The following is a 25856-nucleotide window of genomic DNA, read 5'->3' as shown; positions in this document are numbered from 1 at the left end:
TTTGGTTTCTTTAAGAGCTCCCTTAGAAAGCACAGCCTTTCCCGCCACATACAACTGACTGAATATTCTTTGGCTGAATAGCTATTAGTAAACAGAAGATAATTGCAAATGTGGCGACTTTACCCCATTGAATTGTTGTTGGGTCAAGTCTTCGAGTTAGCTCAAATAATTGTGCGCATTATAACAGAGAATAAGATCAATCGACAAAACTATAAAACCAACGATGTAACAAACCAGTATTGTTCTCATCAGATTCTGTGATGATATCTTTTCATGTAAATGTTACCCCAAAACTCCCTAGCTTATACTCCATTTACATAACATTATATTTAGCTTATCAGGATCAACATGTTTATTACAAATTAAAGTTATACATAGCAAGAAATACATCTTATTTCCAGTTTTTTTTTTATTCAAATGAATTGGAAAAAAATGTGCAGATTCGAAAGGCTGTGGTTAACATATTTCAAAATCAAGTTTTCATTTCACATTCGAACCTTCATGTCATGTCATATCTCTCTCTCTCTCTCTCTCTCTCTCTCTCTCTCTCTCTCACTGTTGCTCCTCTGTTTCTTGCAAATGTGAGTATACAGTATGAATAGTTTTACAAGGCCAAGGGAGAAATAACAGTGAGGGGAGGCGTTGGTGGTGTGTGGGATGTGTGTGTGTGTGTGTGTGTGTGTGTGTGTGTGTGTGTGTGTGTGTGTGTGTGTGTGTGTGTGTGTGTGTGTGTGTGTGTGTGTGTGTGTGTGTGTGTGTGTGTGTGTGTGTGTGTGTGTGTGTGAGGGGGGGGGGGGGTTGGTAAAGAAAGAGAAAACAGGTTGTCAGTGTGGTTGAACAGCAAAATAGCATTTTCTCCCTCGGGCTCAGCCTCCACAGATGTTTCATTCAGGCCCCATGGCAGGGCCACTCTAAAAAGTGCTCCAGTCCCGACACAATTCAGCCCCTTTGTGCGCTGAAGGAGAGAAGCTCAACCCACTGTTTACTGCTCGTCCACCCCCCCATCCCCCTTGTCTAACCCCCCTCCTCATGTTAGCAGGCGGAACAATTGGGGAGGGCCTTGCCCAGAGCCGGGGCGGTGTGGCAGGTCAACAGAATGGGCTGTGAATCCTGTGCCTCTGAATCCTCCGGGTGGGTGGTCCAGCTCTCTCCCCTCGCTGTGTCTCTCTCACACACATAGAAACACACTCCTCTCTCCTCTCCTCTCCTCCTCCTTAAATGATTTTGAGTGAGACCAAATTTGTGATTATGTGCTGCAAGAAAAAGTGTAGTTTAAACAATGTATATGAACTTGATTCCTCTATTGAATATGATTTTTTGGGAATCTGTAGACAAGTCGAAAATGACAGGAAAATATGTCTTTATGACGCTGTGCTGTCTTCAGCTTAATCTATCTGGCTCCCAATGCATTTGGCTATTCTTAAAGATACAAAAACTACTCCTACTGAAATTTTGTCTTCAATAAATTATATATGTGGTCTGTATCTTTTGATGAAAATGCAGCAGCTCTGCCTGAATTTGGTCCCACATTTTTACCAAACAATATTACTTACTCATAGCCTCCCTACTCCTCTCCTCTCCTCTCTTCTCCTCTCCTCTCAGTGATTAGCTCATCTACAGAGCCCTGGTGCCTGGGCCCTGTGATGTGGTGATAGGTAGCCCACAGAGGGTCTTTCTTCAGGATTAGCAGGACTTCCAGTCCCCTCGTCACTGTGATCCGGTCCCGGAGAGGCCCGCAGGCCGGTGGGCAGGAGGGGCCTGCGGCGGACCACGTGGAGCCTGCCAGTGACTGGGTGGCAGTTAACACTAATCCTGCTGCTGATTACCACTGGCATGGGGAAATAAACAGTAATAAATGTAGCTACAAGGCTGAGCACACATACACCCTCACAACAATTCCACCCACACAAGACATGTAATGCTGACACACACACACACCTTTGCTGTAGGAACATGCAAAAGGGTGGCAACATTACAGAAAATAGCACTATTGTTGTTAAAATAAAATTATGGGAAATGGTGAAAAAGTATTCAGATCGTGTATTCTATTAAACCAACAGTCCAAAACACAAAGATATACATTACAGATAAGGAAAAGCATTAAATCCTTGATGATCATCCAGTGAACAAAGGGCATTGTTGCTTCATAAATAAGTCATTATGTTTTTGTTTAAATGTTGATCGCTGCATCACAAACTTCTTCTTACTATCATAACTTACCAACAGACCCCAAAACGTACTACTATGTCTTCTATTGCTTCAATAATATCATCATTGATCTTCATTATAATAATTTTTAAAAAATGCAATACATCAGAAATACATGATTCCTATATATTGTAAAGCTTTTATACCTGATTTATTTCATAGTAATAGAGAGGAAACAGATTTAGGAGAGTTAAAGTTACCTTCAGGAAAAAAAGATGGCAACTGTCTACAACCCATCTGGCGTCTTTGCCTTTAGTCACAGCGACATCTAGTGAGCAGATCTGGAAAAGAAAACAGTACTGACAACAATGGAAACATTGCACCAAGTATAATGTTATGCAACACCATAAGTTTCTCAAGAAAAATACAAATTGTTGGGTATTACAGCTTAGTCATGTATTGCTTAAAGGACATAAATTAAAACGTAAATTGATTATTTAATGCTTTAAACACACAATATCTGGTCCTATAGGTTTAACAACAGGCACAAGTACGCCATACTCTTCAATAAAGGAAGTAACTTTAATTTACATATCTGCAACCTGACTTTGTTCTGCGGTGAGAGGATAGTCTTAGGCAAGATACCGGCAGTAAGTTTCCTCTCACTTTAACCATTTGAGCAACAGGGTTCCTGCTGTGGTCAGAGACGTTGATCCTCTTTTTTGGTTCCTTTAGATGCATGCTGCGTTGAGGAAGGAAAGCAGCGTGTAAAAGCATCACCTCTGGGCTTTATTAATTCATACTGTAAATATAGAAATCTATACTTTTCCCACCTGCTGCTGTCATCAAACAGACTTATAATGCCATCGCTCAGGCTATTCTTCTGTATCATGGGTAAGACTCTTTATTTGTTTACACGTTTAATTGAAATGCACCTGATAACACTGTATTATTCATTGGTTTTATGACTAATAATGTTAAGATCTGTTTTCAAGTACTTGGTTTCGTTCAAAACCCTGTACCTCAAATACAGCATGTTGTCTTAGTCTGGCTACAGGTAATTAATAGTACATGGCGAGATGCAATTCAATATTTATATATATATGCTTTTTTGCATTAAATAATTATTCTAAAAGATAAAGGAGAGATCTCAGAGTTAATATCATAAGTCAAGCATGACCACACCTTAAAATACAGTACCTAAATAACTGGTTCCCTTTAAGGCTTACAGTTAACAGAAGTGTGTGTGTTGCAAAGTAAGCCGATGCTTTGCAGGGTAAATGTAAAACAAATTCAGATTCAGGTTACTTTGTTATCTATTACATTTATAAAAGTATATTTTTGTATTTAGCAACAGAAAATAAAACAACATTCACGTACAGCACAACATACAGTTGAGATAAAATAAACGAAATAAAAATATAATGTCAGTCAGTTGTAATACAAATGTATATGGTAATGTGAATTACATGAGGTGAAGGTGATGGTCAGGTGGCTGTGTTCAGTTGTTAGTTTTGAAATGACTGTATGCTTTCCTACAGGTTTGGTTGTGGCTTCTGTCACAGCAGAGGAGACATCAACAATCCCAGGGTTGTCCACAAATTCAACAGACACAACCAATAACTATTCCACTTCTGTAAAACCCCTCAACACCACCAGTACCACCAATATGACCCTAGCAAACACTACCGGAAATAACACCGCCACCACCACCACCACCTACAACACCGTCACAACCAACGGCACCACTATCGCCCCGAGCACCGGTAACAGCACCGAGACCCCCGGCACCATGACGCCTTCAACAATGAAAGGTGAGAGTTGTTATCTGAACTCTTAAAGAATATCTCCCTTTACTAGCCGCTACATACAGTGATGAACAGATGAATGCATCAATAATTATAATGCTAAAATGTATGTTATTCAGTTGTTTTACTGTTGGTACTAAACGTTTTTTGTTGATGCTCATACTATTTTTAAGTAACTAAAAAGTACTAAAGTAAATAATAACTTATTTCTTAACTACAATTTGACAACATATTTCAGCTGCACATTACTACTACTTTCCCTTGAGTAAAATATCTTAGTACTTCTTCCACCTTGCATTTACCAATAACTGTTGTAATCTCAAACATGTTGTACTCTCACGCACACACTCTCAGACTTTTTCTAATTTATGATTGTTTGCTTCTCTAATTCAGTTGGCGACGAAATGAAAAGTCCAATGGCCATGACCACACAAGCCATGGTTAAACCAATTGAAATAAGTGAGTTAAGATTGCTCATAAATATACAATATTCTATGTTGTGTTCAGGAAAAAGTGGATTTCATCAGTTTGACAGAAACATGTCTCCAAATGCTATCAGTTTCACCTTTGTTAGGTGTGACAAGACCAGCTTAGAACATACCAGTGATGTCGTCACCCAGATTTTGGATCTTGAATCTAGGTGATAACATCACTGGTTTGTTTTAAGCTGGTTTTGTCTCCCCCAAGAGGTCAACAAATATGTGAATGCTGCTTTAAACCAATTTAATAAGTTATTGATAATGGATTGAATCTCAGAAGCTTTTCCTTCTGAATGTTTAATAACGGAAGGTTTCATGGACTAGCACTGCAGGTTTATAGCCTACTTTATATTCAATGGCAACATTTGATATAAACTTTTTCATATATAAATATTTTTGTATTTCTTACAGAAACTACCAGCGCCAAGCCAAAGCCAAAGCCAAAGCCAAAGCCAAAGCCAAAAGTCGCAGAAAGTGAGAACATTGGTGAGTTACATTTAACTGCACGATAATAAATCACAATGTTCATTTGAGGTAACAATGATATACTGTGTGTTTAGTCATTAACTTTGAAATATGTATTTGTGTAAGAAAATATCTTCGTATTTATAAACATGACATGTTTCACCTCCTTCAGGCATTATCATCCTAATTGTGATCATCCTTTTTGCTGTTGTATTTGGAGTTGCCTGCTACTGCGCACGGAAAAGACAAAGGGTAAGAAGGGTAGCCATTTGTGTCAACTACCAAACAAAGAATATTTGACATTTTAGGAATTATGCTTATTTGCTTTCTTTCAAATAGTTTACTTATAATATGAATACCACTCTGAGTCTGACAGCCGTTGGATTCTTACAACAACAAGCGAGAATCACCAAGATCACTATCAAACCAAACAAACCATGTGGCGCTAGGTTAGCATAGCTTAGCATAGAGCATTGATACAGAGGGAAACAACTAACATAAAGCCTACTTATTAAAAACACATCATAGTTTGTTTGTTGAATCCACATAAACACTAGAATAGCCTTTATGTTATTTATTTACACGTAGTTATTTACTGGACTGCAATTTCAGAGAGGCTGGCATACAGGTTTTCTCACCTTTACACAGAAGCAGGTTGGTTGTTTCCCATTTGTTCCTGTCTTTACTTAAGCTAAGCTAACCAGCTGCTAGTGAAAGCGTCTAATTAGTGATTCAGACAAGAAAGATGTGTCACTTATCACATTTCTCAAATGTTTGAATCACTTCCTCAATTTTGTGGCAATATAGTGTCTTTCATTGTTTTCAATCTCCTCTTTGTACAGCGCCGCTCTGTCGATTTCACTTCCAGACCAGATGACGCTAACATCCCTTTCACCACGTTTGATGTTGATGCTGAACCTCACAACGGTCAGTCCAACACGCCATGTCCAAGTTTTCACAATGTATACAAAAATTAGCTTTGTAATCCAAACATATTGAGCTATGCAGGTATAGATATCTTATGAATCCTATAAATATGCACTTTTTAGGTCTGCAAACCTTTGAAAGTACAGAAAGTACTACAAAAGAGCTGCAAGAACCAGAGGCTAAGCCTGAAGTACAGGAGGAGCAGACAGGTAAGAGTAAACCTCTGACTATCAGCGTTTTTTTGGTATTGTGGTATGAAGCAGCCAAGAGAAACAGAGCAGGGCTTTTTTGTCAGTCTATGGAGTTGTGAAGTGTTTGTGAGCTAATTGGGTGTTATTTCCTCTTTCATAAATTCAGTTTAACTGAAAAGAAGAAGTAAAGTTTGTGAGTTCTCTAATCTAAATTAACACCGAGATCCTCTTAGATAGAGATAGCAGAATGTTTAAATATGAATTGAAAATGTGCAATGATTCAATACAGGCCTTTCATTTGCCAGCTTAATTAAAAAATATAGACTAAATTAATGTTTCATTTGATTTTAATGTCAGAAAATGTTGTTAGTAAATGAATTGATTGTGAGCTTTGTTGATGTTACATTTCATAGAAAGGATATCTTTAATTCTGTACAGGAGTCTGACTCACAAAAGGATGGAAAACAACTTGTTCAAATTCATTCAGAACAGTTAAGAACTTCCACAGAAACATTTTGAAATGTCTGTGACGGAAAGTGTTTGCACAACTGAAACGCCTCTTCCTTACTTTGAGAGGAGAGTTAAACATGTCCCTTGCAGTACTCTCATCTAGCACATGGTGGAAATGGAAGCCAAGTTAACAAAGGTTGTTTTCAGAGCAAGAACTGCAGCTCAGGCCTCCTCCTACAGGTGTTGTTAAGCATGTGGTCGAACTGCCGTCGAAATGACCATTTGCTTTATAACCGGTTGCAAGCTATATCATTATATGTAATGAAAATTCTGATTAAAACCATACTTCAGCCTTTGTCCTTAAGTAGCAGCTATTTAAAAAATCCAAACTTTTGCTAACAGAGCTAACATATTTGTGAATTAAGAGGATTAGTTCCTCTCTAAAGCCAAATCTCTTACCTGCCATATAGTGACATACAGTGTAATATGGGCACGCTAATCCTTGCTTATCCTTGTCTTAGTGTACCTATTTTCCTCAAAGATGTCTTCCCAGGCTGAATTATAAAGGTAGAAGCTTCTGTTCATGCCCGCAGGCGTCTCTCTCTGCTCTGGGCCACAACGTGTTTAAATGGACAGTGCTGCTGGCCCCTTTGAAAAGCAGTTACCTCAAATGGTGTTCTTCCTCTCATTGGAAAAAAATGTCTAAATGTGTAAGCTATGAGAGCAGGTGGACAGCCAGATGTCTAATCATGCACCAGGGTTTGTTACTGCTGTTTGATTCATCCTTACAGCAAGGAGAAGAATCAGACTTGGCTGAGGACATCTGCTTGTCTAAAAGACTCTAAACTCACTTGTTATGTCTCAAGTGTTTAAACTAGTTAAGAGAACACTGAAGAAATGAGCAGAACCCTTTCCAAATTGTGGATTACAGAATCTCTGTGACAAGAATTGCCCTGCGCTTACCTTCTGTAACTCCTGCTGGACATTTTCACGTGCAGTAAGACTGAAAATAACAACCTCAACCTCACATCCTTTGCATCATGGAAATTTCCACCGACTTGTTTCCTCATCCCCTTTAGTAAAAATAATAAGACTGTGTACAAAAAGTGTTTTTATATAGTAAATGTGATTGAAGTGTAATGAGCACCTTTTTGTTGTTTGTTGTTTTTGAATCTTAAGTGGAAACTTGTTGAGTGTCTGTGACTTATTTCACTGTGATAAGAAGCTTCTCCAAACCACAGAATGACATCAGCATGTACATGGTGTTACAGGAAACATATTATCATATATCATCATCATCATGTTGCAAACTGATGACTCAAGTAACTTAAAGGAAACAAAAGCAACATATCATAGTGGACTTTTATCCGGATAGAGTTTGCTTTTGCAGTTGTTGGTGATGGCACTCAGTACAAGTCAGGGGATCATCAGGTTATAAGGATATTTTTGTGGTGTAACTCCTTAAAAACTATGTATAGTCACTGCATCCAGCTGTTGTTCTCCAAGTGATAATTAGTGAGCTTTAGAGGCTGTTAAGCATTATTTATTCTAGTTCCTTGAAAGCCATGCTAGCAGTTTCCCCCTGCTCTCAGTCTTTAAAGGGACAATTACCCTCAAAATAAAAAAAGACATATTTGACCTTTTACCTATAGCACTATTTACTATCTATCCACTAAAGATTGTTCAAGTTTGAGTTGATCAGTGTTGGAGATATCGGCCATATAGATATCCTATATATTAGGAGTAGTCTCTCCCTTGAAGGTGAGGTATCTGCCACCTGGCTCCATCTTAGTACATAACTTCAGAGCCATTTCAAAAATGTTCTTTAAAAGATTTTTTAATGACTTTATACAACAAGTACCAACTACAGATCACATGTGCTGTCTAAGTATACCAAAGGAGGAAGCTAAGCTGACAGTCAGGTCAGGATCCACCTGTGATAAAGCGTCTAGTCATCCGCCGTAAACCACACAGACATGATGATTCTCCGAAGATTGGAATGAGGCCTAAGGAGCCATCTTAGTCATGGCAAAATCATGTCTCGAACAGATGGTCACCTTCCTCTCCCCTTCATCCTCTTCATCTACGCTTTCCCTCCACCTAACCTCGGGTTAGATAATGATGGGGCCGCCCTACTTTCCCACAGCCTCCAACAGCTGCATGGCTGTGGCTCATTAGGAACTGGTCAGTAATCAGCTGCCTCATTACCAACATGGTGGCCCCCTCAAATGCCTTCGTCGAGAGAAATCTCCCCCCTGACAGTCGGAGAGGGCAAAACCACTTCAGGCTATGTGGGCTGGACACACTGTTATTATGTGGGTGCTAAGCACAAAATGCAGTGAACCAAATATCCAATGTGCAATGTCACACAAGATAAAATGTTGTTGAAACAACTTTACGCAATGAATGTATTGCAACAGTCTAACTTCCTATTGAAAAGGAATGTCGTAAATGTTGTTGTTTTTCACGGTCTTCCATTATGTCTCAAGCTGGGTGTTATTTTACTCAATCATTTTAACTTATATGTTTCATACTGTAACTGTTTTCAGAGAAAGAAAAAGCAAGTTTGCTTTTTGTTGTCCTTCACAGCTGAAGCTGATAAATCTGTTGACGATCCCGGCGAGACTGCAGCCCTGGTTCCTCCTCCAGACAGCGCTGAGGACAAACCCAAAGAGGAAGCTGTTGAGCAGAGTCCCCCTCCACCTGTGGAGCTGAGTGTGGAGGAGAAAACTGATGACGAGGGCGGCGTCTCCAACAAGACCTCTGTGGAATCGCTGAAGGAGACAAATGAGAACAACAGCAACAGTGCTGACTTCAGTCGGAAGAAAGGTTGGTATTTAAAGTTTGTCATTGTCATTCCTTGTACTAACTGAGACACAAAGATTAGAAACATAGACTTATCTGCAGATTATATCATATGTCTTTATTTAATGGATTTAAAGGATTGAACCAAGCAGTATCCCATACTATACTGTTTTGTTACATTTTCTGTAAACCTGCTTGGAGGTTAAGTCAAAAAGAACCCAAACTCAAGGAGTACACATGAGAGTTTCAAATTGATATCAGACATTGAACATTTGTTGAAAGTTACGGCCGGGGAATTGACGGAGGCATTTGCTGAGACACCGAGTGACACAGACCCTGCCCAAACCTACTCTGAAGTTCTCTTCCCCTGTCCCCCTTACCTAATCACTCCCAATTCATTATCAAAATGATACTAGAAGATGCTGCACGTTGTGACCGTCCAAGAAAAGATTGTTTCATGGTCATGTCTAAGACACAGCTGTGGTGGCAGCCCAAGTCTGCGTGATCATACCGGTAGAAACAACTCTCCAAAGGCCGTTTGCCTGAGCATGTTAAGAGAGGATTGACAGGAGAGGTAAAGGCTAAAATAATTCAAATAAAAAACTAGAGGCGAAATAAATATATTCCTCATCAATAAGAACATACAATTAGGCAGTCTTTCACTCTTTCTAGGCATATTGTGTACAACTCCTGCAATTGCTTGGAAGAATAAATTAGTACCGGACTATTGATTCTCAACCCGGTGTCGAGTGATATTTTCCTAACAACAGTTATCAACGATACAAATGTAGCAATCCGGTGCAAGATCATAAGCACGCATCCAAGAGGAAGCAAACAAAAAGGGGGTACACAAAAATAGCAAGGCTTTTACCCTCTGGCTAGAAACCTAACTCTCGATGAACCTTGGAGAGAGGGACACATGTGAACGATGTGTTTGCAACCCGCAACTAACAAATCCTACTCACTGCACCCATATTGGAGATAGCAACTGCTGCATCTTCTCCTTACTGGCTGTAAAATGACTTTGTAGTACGATTGACTGACTCTTACAGTAAAATGTGAAGAAACTAATCAGATCACATTGCAAACTTAATAAACATTTGTAAACACTCCACTGTTAAACCCTTGCTTCTTTCTAACAGATTTGAAGAGAAACAACATCGTCTGGGACGTTCCTCTCGAGTGTCCGGTGTGAGATATCCATCTCTCTGACCATGTGCCGTTCTTCAGGAAATCGGTAAGACTCACAAAGTGGCCAGAGGCTCTGCTGCTGCTGCTGTACTACTCAACCAGCTCAGGTGTTCATAAGCAAAAGAAAGACCATCATGCAATGCAGGTCTGCAGACCTTATTTACTGTGCAGGAGTACAGCTCCTTTCCTGAATTAAGATATTAAAAATAGAGGAGCTGTTGCCAGTGTGTGCATGTCCGTAAAACTCTAAATCAAATTGAGTGTGGCGTCCAGTAGTTTATTAATACACGATGAAAGCTGCACCCATAAACTGAGCCTCCCTGCCTGTTCAAAATGTCAGTATTACAACATAAATATATCATTCAGACGTGTTATTGCTTTTTTAGTTAATTAGTTTGATTTGATTTGTGTGTGTTACGTACCTTTAGTTCTGTCAGCAATGACATCATCTCAAGGTCCACTTAAAAGCTTATTTCATGTTTAACTATGTCATGTTCTCCATCTTCATTATGAGGTGGGCAAAGCTCGGCGTTTAGGTGATGACACATGATGACAACTGAGCTAACTCAATCCGACTATGAAGCGGACATTGAGTTTAGTTTTTTTTTATTTCAAAGTAATATGTAACCATTCTGCATTTCAATGTCAGAAATTAGTAGGTATTTTTTCTCTCGTTATGTACTAAAGTCATCCCAAATATTACAACAATTCAAAAACAATTTTCATTCAATCTTTCGGCTCATCTATGGGTTCAATTGTTGTAAATAATTATGAAAAAAGCGGTTGCTCCAAACCTCCTCTGGTTCCTCCTGCTCTCTCTGCCACTGATGGATGAGATTCCTCTCACACGAGTACTGACACGGGTCCTCTCAGTCTTATCATCATGTGCTTCAGGATGTAAGGCTACATCTGCACCTGCACTGCCTCTCCCTTCCTATCTGCTCAGAAACACTCAGGGCCAAAAAGCTTGAGGCCCGAGGAATTCACACCGCTCTAAACAGCTGATGATAAGCTCACATCTGAGAGGTGTTAGCTGTCACGGATCATCTCCGCTCGCACAAAAACACAAGCTTCAGAAATCCTAAGCATCTCATTTGAATTTCTCTCTCAATACCTGTGCACGTAGAGATTCTTCAAGCTATCTAAAAGGATCACTGTGACATCAAATGATAATATTAATTGTTATCATCGATAGATCTGTGATGTGATCATCAGCTGACAAAAATGTCACTAGAATATGTGCTTAAGTACTGCAGATGTTTTGAGTTGTCGTAGTAGGAAAAGCAGAGGTGTTACCGATAACAATAACGATGGCTCTCCGCTATGAAGTGTCTCATTATCAAAGTGTGACAGTGAGCGAGAATTCACAATACCAGGACCCTGAAACAGAAGCATCTGAAGGGAAATGATCCATCTTTCCTCTGATATTTGACACCTTACTACTGTTGAAGAGGCCCTAGTATGCTCTGTGTGGTTAAACCTTTCCTGTAGTTTGTTGGATAGGTTTTGGTGCATGTAAACGGTCTGCAAAGGCTAAAATCCCAAAGTTCCCAGTTTGTGACCCCAGATAACAAACTGTCCTTCACTGCAAACATCGCTGCAACAACCCGCTGCTGCAGATACACTCTTTACAACATCAGGAGGATACGTCCCCTCCTGACCCAGAAAGCCACGCAGGTTCTGGTCCAGGCTCTCGTCATCTCACGCCTAGACTACTGCAACTCCCTCCTGGCTGGTCTACCTGCATGTGCCATCCGACCTCTGCAGCTCATCCAGAATGCAGCAGCTCGTCTGGTCTTCCAACCTCCCTAAATTCTCCCACACCACGCCGCTCCTCCGCTCCCTTCACTGGCTTCCGGTAACTGCTAGAATCCACTTCAAGACAATGGTGCATACGTACCATGCTGCGAATGGATCTGGCCCTTCCTACATCCAGGACATGGTTAAACCGTACACCCCAGGACGTACACTCCGCTCTGCATCGGCCAAACAGCTCGCTGCACCCGCACTGCGAGGGGGACCCAAGTTCCCATCAGCAAAAAACACGTGGGTTTGCTATCCTGGCTCCAAAATGGTGGAATGAGCTCCCCATTGACACCAGGACAGCAGAAAGCTTACACATCTTCCGGCGCAGACTGAAAACTCATCTCTTTCGACTAAAATTTCTAACAAAGCACTTATATACTAACAAAGGACTGGCTTATCTAAAGCCAGTTGAGTAGCACTTGAAATGTGTTGGCTCTATGAAACCTGATGTACTTATGTGATTCTGTTTTCTTCAAGTTTGTATTTTCTTGGTCGAATGCACTTATTTATTGTAAGTAGCTTTGGATAAAAGCTTCGCTAAATGCAATGTCAGGTTAATGGGTGTGAAATCTCTAAGCGTTTGACCAATCACCACAGAGCAGAAAGGAGGTGCTGCAGCACAGGCAGTATGAGAAAAATAAAGACTTTTGAACATTAAAGCATGTAAACATGTCACAGTAGAGGCACAACATACGAATGTGAACCTGAAAATGTGCATAACATGTCTTCTTTAATATGAAAAAAGCTAAATCTAGTTAGGCAACAACATTACTATGATATAAAAAACGTTTTTTTTTTTGCCTTAAATTACTATTCGTTATCATGTACACATTGTTTAATAGAATGGTATCTACATGTGACAATACTCATTTACTTGCCCCAAAGCTGAACACTTTCTTAATATCAGTAGAGATACATACAATTATAGAAGGTGGATGAACTCACATTTATCTCGAAACACAACCCAAGTTTATTCGAAAGCAGAAGTTTTTTTTTAACCATCGTCTCAGGTATTTGGTGCTCTCTAATAATAGTATTAGTCTGCCTTCAAAATAACACAGTAAACACATATTGTAAAACAATAAGCTACACAATTTAAAAGACACATAAGAGAAAAGGAAAAAGTGAACACTCAACTCCTTCCCACCTGGTCTGGGAAGTGATGAGAAAGCTGTACACTGAAGTTGAAAGGTTACTCACCATTCTGCAGTCGTGGATAATGGATATTAGCTGACAGGTCATAAACTAAACCAGCATAATTAGACCTGAGACTGCACTGTGTTATTTTCCAGTCAGAGCCCAGCTTTCATGTTTGATGGCTAATGTTGGAGGAAACAGTCTGTCAGCCTGGGATGAGTATTTTACAGCAAAGAGGAGACAGGTGAAAGAGAGTGACAGAGGTAGATTTAACTGTGAGAGACAAAAAAAGTGAGTAGTTAGCTTGAAGCAACTTGTTTTATTTGCAGCAGCTCTTCTTGAAAAGGGGCTTCTGGTTCAGAGACAGGTCATGGAGCTGAGGAGGGTCCCAGACCTGAAGCTAAAGATTATACTCTTGTTACCCATCAGGCATTATAATAGAAAAAAAATAGACCTTATTCTCTCCCATTCATTGATGTATCCCTGGGCGAGATACTTAACCCATAATTGCTCCAGATGACATGGCCAATAGTGTGTGAGTGTTTGTGAATGTTAGTTTTCTGCCTCTGTATAAATGGGTGAATGCTGATTTAAGTTGTGGATTGTAAATAACTATATTTACTTAAGTACTATACTAAAGTACAAGTTTGAGGTACTTCAGTAACACACAAATAATCATGAATTATAATCAATATTGATATAAAAGAGATTATTTTGAAAATATCCATTTTGCATTACCAATCAGAAACAGAAACTTTATTGTTTAGGTTTTTTTACTTTATTGTGTCAACCTACTGTATTGCCAAGTAGGTTGACACATACGAGGAATTTGCCATGGTGTATTTGGTGCATACATAAACACAGTCAAAGAAGATAAATTGTAAGAAAAGGACCATCAAATAAAACAAGAATAGGAGCTCTTCCCTGGTGAAAGAAATCGACGTTCTGTATGTAAATACACTAAACAACACATGAAAGAGTTCACCAAAACACCAGCAGCAATTGTTTTTGGTGCTTTAAGTATTTTTTGAATGTTTACACTTTTGTACTTGAGAAAGATTTTGAATGCAGGACTTTCACTTGTAGCAAAGTATTTCTAAACTGTGGTATTTTACTTCAGTAAAAGATCTGAGTATTTCTTCCCCCACTGTTTAAAAGCGTAAAATGCATTTACCTTAAACACAAATGTATCATTTAAACATCTCATTTGACTCTTCAGATGTTTCTCTCCCGCTTTCCAGTCATAGCAGAAGTAGTAATTTCCTTGTACGACATTGCAGGTGTAAACCCAGATTAATGGGTGTGCACGTTGACAATGGTGCATGTGGTGAAGGCAGGATCGGTATCTCAGTAATAACAGTGAAGAGGAGCTTCCTGCTGGTGAGGTTTGATGTGGTTCAGACCTGGGCAACTTTACAGGAGGGAGGGCACTGTCGGAAAACGCAGACTGAAGAAAACAGCTGGTGGAGGCTGGCTCTGCCCCTTCCTCTCAGGACTTCCTACCACAAAACATTTTTGGCCAGAAATGGAAAACTTTGAAAAGTCGTAAAGGTAGCTATTAGTCATGGATCATTAGAGGGCTTAGTCTGAGGCTGTTTTGAGGCTACGTGTCATCACTTTTTTCCTGTGAAGATGTTTCTTTTTAGCTTAAATTATTTAAAGTATGGATTCAAAATCTTCAATTCATAAGTGTGAAATATATATATTTCTAATGTAGACATGTAGATATGTGCTTGAAGCTGAAAGTGCAGAGTGGCTCTTTGATGGCACTTCGTGTTACTTTATTCAGTGTTTATAGCACCTGGAAAGCATAATGTCAAGCCCTCAATGCTTTCAAGTTGACTCAACAATAAGTCAGTGTCATTCAGCATTAAGATAAGAGGATTAGTCACAGAACAGTGAAAAGTGTTTCCTTAAGCAGTGTTCTTGAGTAAGATCATTGATAATTTGATAATCACTAGTTTCATAACTAAACTTCACATGTAGCGTTTGATTGTATTCTCCTCAGTGTTTTGGGATATACAGTCATACTCTCACACACACTTTCATCCTGGCAAACACACATCAGCAACCATTGATTAGAAGATGCATTTGGTTTGTCTAAGTTAATCACTGTCAACTTACAAAGCTCTGTGAGATGATATACAGAAACTTTAATGTATACTTTACATAAAAGAGTTATTCATACAAGTCATAGTTATAACACAATTAATAGAAATGATTAAACTGAAGAGGCGGTTGATGTGGGAATGGTTTTGGACAGGATGTGCAAAGGTTCACTTTCACTTGTTAAACCTGCAATAAGGAAAACATTTGTAACAGTCATTCCAGGCATACAAGGGACCCTTAACAAACAACACATAAGGAATACATCTGTCAGTGGACTTTGGCCTTTGACTTCTGGGGATGCCATTCCCTTTAAAGTCCTGTCAATATATAACAAACACTGCGAGGGAACAAATTGTTGCTTTCTTAACAAATTAGATTAGTTTGTTTAAAATTGAAAGCCTTATGAGGTCACAAGATTAACATGTTCTTGTATTTGAATTACTGTATGTTCGCCTCACACGTTTGCTTCCCGTCTCCTGCCTCTATTAAAACCATAGGCTGTGTGCTCTTCCTGCTTTGCTTCATTGACCTGTAGAGGCTTCTGGGTGAAGTTCTTTCCAAGGGTCACAGGTCAGAGAATCCTAATTAAAGGGTTCACAGTGACTGCAGGAGAATAATGTGTCCTCAATGTCAGAGTCAACTGGCCCACATTCTTGGCCTGTCATTTAACAAGTCTCTGCAGAATTTGATGTGCAGCGGCTGCTGTGATGATGTGTGGAGTAAACTAGGAAACATTTCAACAAAGACATGACAGGACCTGAAAAAAATGAAAACCATATTTCTGAAAAACATCAAGGGAAACATGAAACATTGCTTACTGTCAGGCCTAAATGTCCCTTTACAATACTTTTCCTTTTGAAGTTTCATTTATATTCCACTCTTAATACGTTTTTTCTGAACCAAAATGCTTAACAAAGACAGACATAGGCATACATATATTTGCATGTGAAAATGAAAATAGATTTTAAAAAATGCTTTAAAACTAATTCAAATTAGAGAACCATTTAAAAAACAAACTTTATTCAAGTTGATGTCTTGACACACGCAGGTGTTTAGAAGCAAGGTTAAGTGAGTGGTCCCTTTTCAAATCTTACTTGTACTTTCCCTGACCACCATCCTTATATTTTAGGACATGTCCAATTATGCCAGGCATTGACCTTTCCTATTTACACTATAGGCATTTTACAACTGGAGTGACACATTTTCTAGATTCTTCCTTTGTACTCCAGTCCATACTTTGGCAGGTGCCATGCAAAATTATTATAGGGCTTAATTTACACCACGCCGCACCACTCTCAAAGAAGTAAAACGGGGGATGGTGGGGGTCACATAGTGAAAACAATTTTTAGAGATGACAGAAATAGATTCAGCACGATGTAGAGTCACAGCGGGGTAGTTGGTAACCATCACACCCTCGACATTTTGTGATTTATTAAACGTGTTGCCTCTATTCTTCCTATTGCTTTGTTCTTTTTTGCAAGTCTCTGCGAGCAAAGACTTTGGTTAGAACTTATCATCTGTTAACAAGCTGACATATTTCCTAACAATTTGCTAATTGTCACTTAACACAAAATGGGACAAAGGCTGATGGGAAGGTCGTTAGTTTTGCAGATTTGGTTATAACCGAAAGTACTGAACACATTTTGAGCCAGTCCTTCAAGCAGATCAAATAGAAAATCTATTTCACTGAATAACTTTACATTACATTGCATTTAGCTGACGCTTTTATCCAAAGCAACTTACAATAAGTGCATTCGACCAGATACAAACTTGAAGAAAACAGAATCATATAAGTACATCAGGTTTCATAGAGCCAACACATTTCAAGTGCTACTCAACTGGCTTTAGATAAGCCAGTCCTTTGTTAGTATATAAGTGCTTTGTTAGTATATAAGTGCTTTGTTAGTATATAAGTGCTTTGTTAGTATATAAGTGCTCTGTTAATAATTTTATTGCTCGAAGTGGAATCGAAAGAGATTAGTTTTCGGTCTGCGCAGGAATATGTGTAGGCTTTTGTGGAATAAGCAAAAACTTCTATTCTTCTAGTAGTCACCAGAAGAAAAATCCAAAGTTACTATAACTCACCCTCTACAAACCTACTGACCGACTGATCTACCTAGCAACAAGCCATACCAAAAAAGATAGTTTGCTTAAAAAATATAAACACAGTATGAAAATGCAAATGCTCTCATGTCCATGTGCCAAGATCCCCAAGCAGCTGACTCTCAATGACCTGCAGCTCCAAACCCCATGAGGTCTGCAGTTGTAGGGACAGTTTCCTCTCATGTCGGCCTCTCTCCAGGCCGGTTTAGACATTCCTGGCCGGGCTTTGTGCAGTTGGCAGCGCTGCTGATCAGGAGGCCTGCTGACAGACGGACCTTCATTCACCTGCTGGTATAGCCTCCGGCATCGACTCCACATTCCTCAGGCAGTGTCAAACTGTCAGAATGACACCATGGCTTTATAACATCGCCGTCTATCATGTTTCACACACAGTTTAAACTTTAAAGTAAACTCAGGTGATATCTCAGGTGATGCGGAATACAAATTCCCCCCAAAGGTTCAAACTTCCTTAAAAGTTTATCCTTAACTTAATTTCCTTTTGGTTTGAACTTGATGTGGAAACCTTCATGAGGAAACAGTGAAGAATGGTTAGGTCTGTTTCTCTTTTTACACATATGTATTTAAAATAACAATTCAAACAAATACAGTTTACAATTTGTAAGGGAATGTGAATGTCATCAAAGTTCAAAGCAACACAAAACAAATGTGCAGGTTTCTGAAACTATGCATCATAATACATTGATTTTACCTGAGCAGTTTGATATTACTGATGCTGGAGTGACCGGCTCTCAAGCTGCCTACTTGCTTATATTTTTAACCCTTATACGAACTCTAAACCAACCCTTTTTCTTGTCACAATTCCACAATTGATTATCAATTCTTCATGTTGCTTTTCTCCCTCATTCTAGATCATCAAACTTAACCTTGGAGTAATCAATCCGTCAGATCTGATGCAATTTATCGTTCCAGTTGTTCGGACTTCTGCTTTTGTGTACGCCCCTTGACATGTCAATAGGCCCAATAACAACATGTATCACCTCACAAAACACAGTTCAGTTCTGTCACAGATCACCTAGATGTTTTGCTGCGGACATTAAAGTGAAATCAAGATTAAAATCCTTTTTCTAACCTTTTTCCTCCACATTGGGCTCTTAGGAACTTCTTGTATTCTGAGATGCCAAATTAAGTAAAAGAATACACAAAATAACTTATTGAAGCTAAAATAGTTTTCACAAAGTATGATTGTTTTAACTGGGGTTATTTGCTAGTTTTCTCTACGTGGGTGACTGAAAAGGAATAACATCCTTACATGGGATTCAGTTGAGCATTTTCTTGCACAATACCAAATCCCTTGTGGAATGCCCCATCTTTCAGCAGCAGGGTTTGACTTTAGCGGCTAACTAGGCTCCACAGATCCCTATCTATCCCTGTGGCTAAACTCAGCATAGCTGTATAGACTAAGATCAATGCAGAGTCTTACCTGCAACCTGAGCCTCAGTGGTCACATTACTGGCCTTAAACCAAACTCCTTTATATTGGATGCAGTTCAGATTAACTCGGGTCAAATCTGAGAGAACAAAATTCCACTTTGAAATATACGATTTGGCTTGAATGATTGTCAAAGTGCAATAGAGCGGTTAAGTGCCCTAAAACCTGTTGAAAGAATCAGCAGGTTGTTTTTAATTGAAGGCTCCTGAGGGTAAAAAGTACCAGAAATAGCAAATGATGCATTTATTTAGACAACTATTTGGGATTCCACTTTAAAATATAAAATGTGGCTTGAATGAGTGTCAAAGTGCAATAGAGCAGTTACTGTACATGCCATTAAATCTATTGAAGGGATCAGCAGTGCTTTGTGAATGGAGGCTTGTGAGGGTAACAGAAATAGCAACTGATGTATTTATTCAGACGTCTAAAGATTGACCCTCCCTGTCCTGCTTTCACGTAACGCTTTTGCATCCTAACCTGATGTTAAGCATAAATCGCATCAACAGATGTGGAGCATGATTGTCAGGTGTCTTCTGCTTCTAACAGATGTGTCTCTGTGGAGGTCAAAGGCCATGGCAAAGGCCACATAAACATGGCCAAAGCAGAAGTTGCAATAGGAAAAAGCAGGTGATTGCAGGTCACAAGTCTGTGGGACAGGAATCATGGTTTTCATTGTTCTGTAAACTTTTTTTTTCTTTTTTACAGATTGACGCAGTGACCGCAGAGGAAAAGGACATCTCGTTAAAACATCTTGTCATCTCCTCCTTACACTCACATTTATTTTTTACAGAGCAGCTTTTTCAAAGTTAGTAGCAGCTGAGCTCAGCTTTTTGAATATTTTACTGATAGCTGAATTTCTGTATATACAAAAGGTCAACAGTTACTAGATGTATTGTGGGTGAAACTTATTTACCATTTATAAACAGAAAACAAGTTGTTGATAACACTCTGTGATGTTATGGTAATGGCTTTAATGTCCCTATTACTGCTAACAGCAACAGTATCCAGTGTTAGAAATCTTATTAAATCAGTGTTATCAACTTATAAATACCAAAAAGGAAGCATTAAAGTAAACTTTTACTGGTAAAACTTCACAAATTGGTACAAATTGTTTTTATGGTGTTATTAGTGATTATGAATCGTTTTAAATATTGTATTGTAAATAAATAAATGCTGTTATAATTCAATGTAAGTGTAAATACAAGCCTTGGCATATTGTATTCACTGCCAGCTTAGCCAAAGACTTCTTTAGTCTGGACTTTTTTTCTCAAAATAACTTTTGGTATGTATTCATCAAGTATATATAAATAATAACAATATAAAAGTACATGAAGAAAACGTGTTGAGGATTTTCATATTTAAATATAGTTAATAATATTTCTTGAGTCAACTTAATATGTTATTTTTGTCGATGCTACATTTTGCTTTTCCATGGCATTCTAATTAAATTGTATTAAAGTTTTCATTGTGTTGAAACATTTCTGAAATGTTCATGTCCTTTGAATGTATTAAAGAAAAGTATTTTAAATGTCTCCCACATGTTTGTCATTATTTACCATCAGATTGTGCATAATAGTTTTGAACAATCTTGGTCTCAGAACAAAATTAATTCTTACTAACCAAATTAATGATAAAAGTGACACCAAAATAACTTTATAAACATCCCATAAAATCATGTAAGCTTTCTAAATGTAAAAAATATATCCTCATAACTTTTCATCCATATGTTATTGACGTGAGACAAAATATGTGTCAGTAAGAAATTGTTATTTCCACCCTCCAGTTGCTTCCCTGCTGACTTTTACCAACTGTACTTTTAAATCGCATCTGACTCCTTTTACTGTAAGTGCAAACATGATCTCCAGGTGCAAACACATTTAGTTCAAAGTGACAGTGTTAAAAGACAGGAATCCTCCAACAGTGTGCTGCACCCATTCAGGGGTCAGTATCCAGCTTTCTGATGTAGGAACCCGTGTCTAGTAGTAGACGAGTAGTAAGGTTGTTTATGGTGCTAATTAAAACTTAAACTGAGGCTTAAAGGATGAATCATATTTTTATGGAGCTATTTGTTGCATTTCGTTCCCTGGGGTTAAGATGAAAAAGCCTGCTATTTAACACACAATAAAGCAAAAATGAACTGCTGTATGGGGTTTCCCATTACTTGGCTAAATATATATGGATATATACTCCTGTTTAATTTCACAAGCCTTATAATATTTTTATAATTTCCATGTACAGTGTTGTGTTGCCCAGCATTTGGGTCTGATCCAGCAGCTATATTGAGCCTGTTTCCATGGGCTTCCGTTCTCCTTTAAAGTGTAGCGAGACTACCAGCCTATATCAATCAGCCCGCAGGATGCTTTAATCCACCATTAAGCAGATGAAATGTTGCACTGAGCCTGCGGTGCAGCAGTGACGGCAGGAGCGGATCTAAACATTTTGGGCGTTCCCCTCAAACCTGACCGCAGTTATGGACACCCTGCACCAAACCATCCAGAGCAGCAGAACACAAACCTGTTCCTCTTCGGAACTAGATCCAAATGTCTCAGGTCTCAGTATCCTCTATTTATACGCTGTGTATATTTACAACAGGCCGGATGATTAGGATGCTAGCAAGAAGTGAGGAGAATGTAGGGGCAATCATCTTTGGCTATTCTAAGGAGACAAGAAGTTTATCAGGGGTGAGCCCCTCTCGGATGTCAGTTTGTTTTCTCAAAATCGAACAGTACTTCCCCGAGTTATTGCAGATATTTTTAAGTTGACCCTTCAAAAAATATATACAATTTAAAAAATGCTTGTAAGGAGCACTTATTTGAGTTTTTAAGAAGTACGCTTGAGGATGAGGGTACATGTAGAAATAAAAATCACAAGAAACCTTCATCAAACTATATTGTTGAACCATTAAAAGGCCCTTCTTGTTAAACTATATGTAACATTATTTATGTTACTTTCTGTTCAGTATAATAGCTCTGATGCTGCAGACCTCTACCTGCACAACACCCTCTGTATTGTCTCCAGGCACAAACACACAGATTTTGACAGTGATACACATCCACAGGTGTCCTGCACAGCTGGACTGAGCTGTTCATCAGCTGTACGAAATGTCAAGATGCTCTGAGTGATAACGTTCAGAATGTGAAGAATGATGATAAAAACTGTTTTGAAACAGGAAAACATCCATTAAACCTTCTGTCAGTGTGCTGGAATGTTGCAATGATTTAGGTTTAAAATGTTTTTCTTAAGAAAACATCAAATAAATTGTTTGAAGATATCATTATTTATTTATTTTTTATAATTTTATACTACAGTATGTCAAAGAAAAGTTAAATTTTACATCAGTTATCACTTTGCATATATTTCTTATTTACAGCCTGTTATACATTGTAGCCTAATAAACTGATTTGAGCTCATTCCTCGTTTTGTTTTAATGCTGTATTTCTTTTTTGCTTGACACTAAGCCATGGTTTTTTTTGTTCAATTAATTTGCACATCGGTGATAGGAGCTACATCTAATGTATGATAACATTTTCACAATAACAATGCTAATATAATGATGGTTAGCAAGTGTCATGTTTGGCCGGGTTACTATTAACGTTAGCATGCTAATGTTTGTAAATTAACACAAAACAGCAAACTGCTTGGCATAAACCAGTGATAAACTAAAAAACAGAACACATTCAATTATGATGGAGCTTGTTATAAAGCTAAAACCATAAATAAGTGATAACAAAATGTACATACAATAGTTTTAAGTTGATGAGGCTAACTAGCTAGCTAACATTTGCCTATTAAAGCTAACGGCTGTACGTTACACGAAGCTCCGTCGAGTCATGTTTGTGTCCAACTGATGACTGTAAGTAGTACAATAGCCTATTCACTCTCTTTTAAGGGGAATATCTGACTCTTGAAACCGCACTTCGTTGTCCAGCTAGCTGCTCATTTTTGTGTGTCTGTTGTATCCGAGTGTAGGCCTAGGTTATTGTTTTACTGAAAAGCTACCTGTTGCGGCCGAAAACGGCTATGACAGTAGTGAAAGTGAATAAAAAACAGTGAAGGTGTAGTAGGACAGACAGTCTTACACTCCTGGAGAGCTGGATCTCGATGTGCCTTTATCTTGACAGACTGCAGCAAGAGGTAAGAAAGCAAGTATTTTCTTCTCACTGTGTGGCTGTTGGGGATACAGGGACGGGATGCCACTTGGGCTTTGTTTTCCATCTATCATAGGGTCATTACTGCCTGCTGTCATCATGAGATGCCCTCTGGATGAAGAGTTGATCCTTGGCAGCAAGGCCTGGCTTTGACAGTACTTCTCTCTCTGTTTACCTTAGACGTTCATTAAAAGGCATGTCATCATGTCTTTGATATCTAAACTAGACAAAGTCAAACGAATGGCTGGAGATCAGTGTGTTTAGAAGATGTTATGATGAAGAATGCTAACTATTTCTCTATTAACAGGTATGTCAAAGCTGGAAAGGTACTGCATATTGATTTACCATATGGCTCAGGAATTGCATTTTCCCTTTAAAATGATTTTGGATTTCATAATTCTTAGTTCATGGGTTGTGAGATCTTGCCGTACACTTCTTCACTGTAGGAAGAATGTGAGTGAAATCCAGGAGTAACAGAGTAAAAAAAGCTTAGTGTGTTTGTTTCTATAGTTACACACAGTGGTTTATGTGTCCCCGTTTTTATTCTTGGCTGTTCAAGTGAGGAGGTCAAGATTTATTTAGAGGATGCAATGAAGAGTGTGATACAGAATGCCTGGATGCATGGCATCTCTGCTATTTGGTCCACGCTCCAGGAAAGGTTGCTGAGGGGTTCACAGTGTTTTCCTAAAAGCATTACCATGTTAATCAAGTCAATCGATACACAGAGGAAGTTTAATATAATAATTGTTTAAAGTTAAGTATTTACATTATAAAATTAGACTACATTTATTAACTTCCTGAATGTTTCCTGAAGCTTTTTTCAGAACATATTGCGTTCCTGTGCATTAGAGATATTTTCATTGGCCCTTACAGGATAATTAACAACTATGATATTAGCCAAATTAATTGATAAAATGTAACCAGCTTCAAAGTAATGTATGACCCTCAACTCGTCTTTTGATAAAACTTTTAAAATATAAAAAAAAATGGCAACCATTGCGTTTAAAAGAACTTTGAAAATGTTTGAGCAATGCACAAGGATCACATCATCGAGTGTCAGGCCCAACTCAAAAGATGATCCATAAAAGGCTACTAGGTATTTTTATCTTAACATGACCTTGTGCACCATACTGAGTACACATTCTCACATTCTCACTTCATACAGTATGACTGCTTGATTTCTTCATGCTGTGCTGTGTCACTGTTAATGCAGAAAAAAAACATTCAATTCAACTTAACACATTTCACCGATCTTTGCTAAAATAACATTATAACATTTAATTAATGTGTCAGATTTGTTTTAAATGTTGGCAAACAAAATATCTGCCCTTATAAATTATATTTCATTAGACCCTGTAATAATAAAGGAGGGGTTTTCCAAGATTGGATACTACAAGGTTTAAAAATGGAATTGCAGATAGAGAACCCTCTTAACAAATCTTAAGAACCTGAGCAGTGTGTGAGCAGTGTTGTCTTTTCTCTGTGTGTGTGTGGGACCAAACAGAGTCCATACACCTGTCCTGCCAGCTGATGTCAGGTTATTGTGCCTCTCTGTGGGTTATGGCCACTCCGGTGCCTAAATGTCCCTCGGAAAACAACCTCAGAGGCACTCAGCCACATGAGAAGAACACACAAGTTTTGGTTATAGTAAACTTTGCCTTTTGTGATTATTAAAACCTGTGGAAGAACTTAGAAATTGTGCCAAATATGTTGAATTGTCTGTATGCTAAACTAGATAATTTGCAAAAAAATTGAGCTGGATCAATTATTGAAAAATAACACATGTGTGCATGCTACCCTTAATGTGAGAGGATGGGTTCTGCACTGCTGAATGACATATAGTAATGGTGCTGTGATACAAGATTAGCATGCAACTTGACACTTTGATGGTAATGTAATAAGTGATTGCTTACTTAATTCACATATAGTTCCGGCTCTTAAGTGTCCTCGTGAGTAGTGTGTGAAATCACACAGGTCAATGATGATACATACGCTATACTCGACCAGAATACATACAAAGCAAAGTGTTTATTGTCCACAATAATGACTGTTAATTGCATTATATATTTAACTTCATCAAACCTCTCCTATTTAGTTCAAAGCATTTACCCATTAGAGAATACCAGTAACCATGCATTACAAATATAGTATGACGTTTTCTGCTCAATTACATTTGTATGGACACAGTCATTTTTACATTACATTACATTCACTTGAAGTCCACTGAGACGAATGTAACATTTGTGATATTGGGCTATATAAATAAACATTGATTGATTGACTTGTTAGATGCTTTTATCCAAAGCGACTTTGGATACTCAATATCTTAACTTGAGACATACTCAATACTGTGGGCAATCCCCACAGGAGCAATTTGGGGTGAAGTGTCTTGCCCAGGGACACAACGACATGCTGACTGCAGTGGGGTTTGAATCTTGATCCGAACACCAACATACCACACACCACTGCACCACACGCCTTTTATTTTCAAAAGTAAAAGCAGAAAACATCAGTTGACTCTTAGAAATAAAGAAGGGGGTGAATCAGATAATACCGTAAAACACAAAGCTTTTCTGTAAATATATATGATACATTTTTATAAATTGCCAAATGTATCAAATTAAATTTACAAACGGTAAC

General features: G+C 38.5%; 1 protein-coding gene and 1 long non-coding RNA gene across 3 annotated transcripts; one reads left to right on the top strand and one right to left on the bottom strand.

Moving 5' to 3' along the window:
- Nucleotides 1–334: 334 nt before the first annotated feature.
- Nucleotides 335–5728, bottom strand: LOC307034718. Its single transcript, XR_013806971.1, has 4 exons — nt 5539–5728; nt 2409–2489; nt 1554–1828; nt 335–1213 (listed from the first exon to the last, which is right to left on the bottom strand). It is a non-coding gene; the product is annotated as an uncharacterized lncRNA (long non-coding RNA).
- On the top strand, nt 2776–20600 carry LOC307034705 (uncharacterized protein). 2 transcript variants are annotated; one of them, XM_079673577.1, is made up of 10 exons: nt 2776–3042; nt 3690–3962; nt 4350–4415; nt 4847–4921; nt 5121–5152; nt 5743–5827; nt 5950–6036; nt 9058–9297; nt 10416–10510; nt 19774–20600. In XM_079673577.1, exons 1-9 carry the CDS (start codon nt 3009–3011, stop codon nt 10466–10468), a joined length of 945 nt encoding a protein of 314 aa, XP_079529703.1. In that variant the 5' UTR covers nt 2776–3008; the 3' UTR covers nt 10469–10510; nt 19774–20600. The 2 variants fall into 2 exon arrangements, with proteins under 2 accessions (XP_079529703.1, XP_079529702.1); XM_079673576.1 differs by having other exon boundaries at nt 2781–3042; nt 5073–5152.
- The last annotated feature ends 5256 nt before the right edge of the window (nt 20601–25856 follow it).

This window comes from Notothenia rossii, assembly GCF_949606895.1.
Source record: "Notothenia rossii genome assembly, chromosome: 1".
Lineage (NCBI taxonomy): Eukaryota > Metazoa > Chordata > Actinopteri > Perciformes > Nototheniidae > Notothenia > Notothenia rossii.
The sequence above is the reverse complement of the archived record's forward strand: the minus strand, read 5'-3'. Positions and strand labels throughout refer to the sequence as shown.